The sequence below is a fragment of the Cynoglossus semilaevis genome, chromosome 6 (genome assembly GCF_000523025.1).
Source record: "Cynoglossus semilaevis isolate Cse_v1.0 chromosome 6, Cse_v1.0, whole genome shotgun sequence".
Classification (NCBI taxonomy): Eukaryota; Metazoa; Chordata; class Actinopteri; order Pleuronectiformes; family Cynoglossidae; genus Cynoglossus; species Cynoglossus semilaevis.
In genome coordinates, this window is record NC_024312.1 from 292488 (window position 1) to 295680 (window position 3193).

At 42.6% G+C, this 3193-nt stretch overlaps 1 protein-coding gene across 7 annotated transcripts in view; it reads left to right on the plus strand.

Moving 5' to 3' along the window:
* Positions 1–3193, plus strand: part of sema4ba (sema domain, immunoglobulin domain (Ig), transmembrane domain (TM) and short cytoplasmic domain, (semaphorin) 4Ba) — a 63729-nt gene that overhangs the window by 59057 nt on the left and 1479 nt on the right. For all 7 annotated transcript variants that reach the window (XM_008310995.3, XM_025056580.1, XM_017032891.2 and 4 more), the window contains 5 exons: positions 360–510; positions 1164–1374; positions 1464–1579; positions 2009–2166; positions 2966–3057. In XM_008310995.3, coding sequence (XP_008309217.1) covers positions 360–510; positions 1164–1374; positions 1464–1579; positions 2009–2166; positions 2966–3057 — 728 coding nt within the window. The remainder of the gene's footprint in view (positions 1–359; positions 511–1163; positions 1375–1463; positions 1580–2008; positions 2167–2965; positions 3058–3193) is intronic.

Here is a 3193-nt window from a genome sequence, read left to right on the forward strand (position 1 = left end):
GTGGCGCCCCCTCCAGCTTAGAAAATACCATACGTGTTTATGGTTAATTCATTAGATAGGATGAAGTCGACAGGAAAGTTTCTGGGCGACCTGTGGAACCAGAGTTTGGTTTTATGAATTTAATCTTATAATCTTCTTATTCAGTATTTTTGAAAAAAGTCCAAAGTCTGAAAGAAAAGAAAGAACTCCATGAAAAGTTCTGACCTTTATCTGAAGGATCTTTCAAATTCTGACTTTTCTCAAATCTTTCTTAAAATCATTATTCTTCACTCTGTTTGAATTCAACTGCGAAACGTGATCAAATAACGGACCTGATTGACCTATTCTGACTCAAAGTTGTTGTTTGTTGGTCTCCAAAGGTACAGAGGAGCTTCAGGAAGTTCTGCAGTTTGTTCCTTCACCATGGAGCAGGTGGAAAAAGCCTTCAACGGTCGATACAGAGAAGTGAACCGGGAGACGCAGCAGTGGTACACGTACAACCATCCAGTCCCTGAACCGCGACCTGGAGCGGTGAGTATCCCTCTGCTGCCCTCTGCTGGAGGAGACACGCAAATACACACAAATGTGTATCTGTATTGGTGTTTAAAATTCAGGAGTCAGTTGAAATATGCACAGGACCAAAAGTAAAAAAAAAAAATCATCATTTTTTAATATATTTACTGCAGGTGAAAGTATTAAAAAAAAATAGCGAATCAGACAGTAAAAGTCAACGCTAAATGTCAATGTCAGTTGAAAAATAATTAAAAATCAGGCAAAGAGATGATAATAAAAAATGTTATCGATGAAGGTTTTATGTAAGATGGCTCAAAGTTGAGAGACAGCCCAGGAATAGCTAAAAGAAAGCAAATATTTGGAATTAGGATAAACCTGTCAAAAAAGAAAAAATGATTAAAAGTGAGTCTTAGAAGTGTCTAAAAGTTAGGAGAAATATCCCTTATTAATTGGTTTTAAAACATAAAATAAAAATGTCTAAAAGACAGATTATCCAGGTAGATTAGCCACATTAGAAATAAGGTTAAAGGTTAGCCCAGAATTAGCTCACAATAACCACAAAATAAATAGTCCAGAACCCCATGAGTTACTGTGGAGCTGCCAGTCAAAGCCCAGCTCTCAGAGTCACTGACTTCTGTTCAACATCGTTCCACCTTTTGCTGCTTCTCCAGTGCATCACCAATGCAGCCAGACAGCAGGGCATCTCCTCCTCCCTGCAAATGCCGGACAAGGTGCTGAACTTTGTCAAAGACCACTTCCTGATGGACAGCGTGATCCGCAGCCAACCGCTGCTGCTGAAACGCAACGTCCGCTACACGCAGATCGCCATCCACCGGGTGCACATGGCAGGGAAGGCCTACGACGTGCTGTTCATCGGCACAGGTATAACAGGAAGGTCCAACCTTCACCGCGCGCTCAGGTACGTCCACCTGTGTCTGTGACTGTGTGACTCACACTGTGGCTCTCCTCAGATGACGGACGGCTCCACAAGGCCATTAACATCAACAACAAGATGCACATCATCGAGGAGATGATTATCTTCCGAGATTCCCGGCCGGTGCAGCACATGGAGCTGGATACGGAGAAGGTAGGGGGCGGTGACGGCGGAGAGCTTGTTTGTTTTCAACGCAGCTTTCCCGTGGCGTGAACTAATAATGAGCTCTGTAAATGCATTTACGAGCAGTTTACAGACTCCGCCAGGCTTGAAGCTGAGCCCGTGTTCTAAGTGCTAATTGCGTTCAACTTCCTCTCGGGGGGGATTTGTAAACAGTCGGGGGGGGCGGGGGGGTGTTCAGCGGCCGCAGGTTGTGCAGCACTTGTCTTCCGGGCACGTAGTATATTTGCTCCGAGTTGTGCTTTCAGGCAGTGAAATGTATTTTAATTTGTGCTGGAATTGGTTTGTAGTCAGAAAGTGTAGATGCTGGATTAAAAAAAATAAAAAATCTATCTGTGTCTGCTGCTTTTTTTTTTTGACTTTTTTGACTTTTTTCACTGCTTTGTCTTCTTTCCTGCACAGGGTCGTCTTTATGTTTCCTCCTACTCTGAGCTGGTGGAGGTCCCATTGGCAAACTGTTCTAATTATCAGAGCTGTGGGGAGTGCATTCTCTCCAGAGATCCTTACTGTGTCTGGAGTGGGAGGCAGTGTGTGAACGTCAGACAGGCGTCGGTGAAAAAGTGAGTACAGTCATTGGTGCAGTGGTGCAGCGGTGTGTATCCCTGCCTGCCATTTAGAAGTTTCAATCAATCAGGATTGTCTCTGGGCAGGAAGGACATCCAGTGGAAACGCTCCAGTTCAGACCAGTGGATTCTAACCATTTGGTTTGGCTGTATCTGTGTTTGACGCAGGTTTAGAATATGGTAAAATGTTACCACGCTAATATATTTGCAAACATTGTTTTCCTGCTTTCGGCACTTGTACTGTAGTAGACGTCATTTCAGAGTGACGTATTTTTTGGACTCCACTCGCTCAGGAGTGATGTACCAATAGTATTAAAAAAAGTGCGACTTATAGGAGTAGCAGATACTGGTACACAAGCCTAGAGTGTCCTCTAGTGGCTGTGAGTGTGAAAATAACAGACGAGAAATTATATATTTTAATATATAAGTCGCGTCTGAGCATAAGTCACGAACTCAGCCAAAGGATGAAAAAAAAGTGTGACTTATAATCTGGAAAATATAGTATCTGTTTTTTTAGTGTTGGCAAGCAAATTTTAAAAATGCTTTAAAATATGTATCCCATAGGAGAAAATTAATTTGTATAAAATAAATTATTTAATCAGTGCCAGATTTGGCCCCCGAACTTCACCTGATCTACCACATTTAAAACTTGTGACTTCACCTTGAACACACCTGATCTACCACATTTAAAACTTGTACTTGTACTGATAAAAGCTGATGTATTTTATCAACACAATGTTCTGATTTGTGATCATTTTATTTTGAGCCACATTTTGATTAAATGTCTTTATCTCAGTCTGTGGCTGCAGGATGTCGACGTCGCAGACGCGTCTGCTGTTTGCAACAAAACAGCTCCAAGTCCACGTTCTGCGAAATATCCACCGACACGTGAGTAAAGTCCTGTTGCGCACAGCTACCGACACGTGAGTAAAGTCCTGTTGTGCACAGCAAAATGCAGCTACGGCAGCGAGGCTAATTTGTTGATTTCACTCATACGCCTTCCTAACTGAGCGTCACCCTCTAC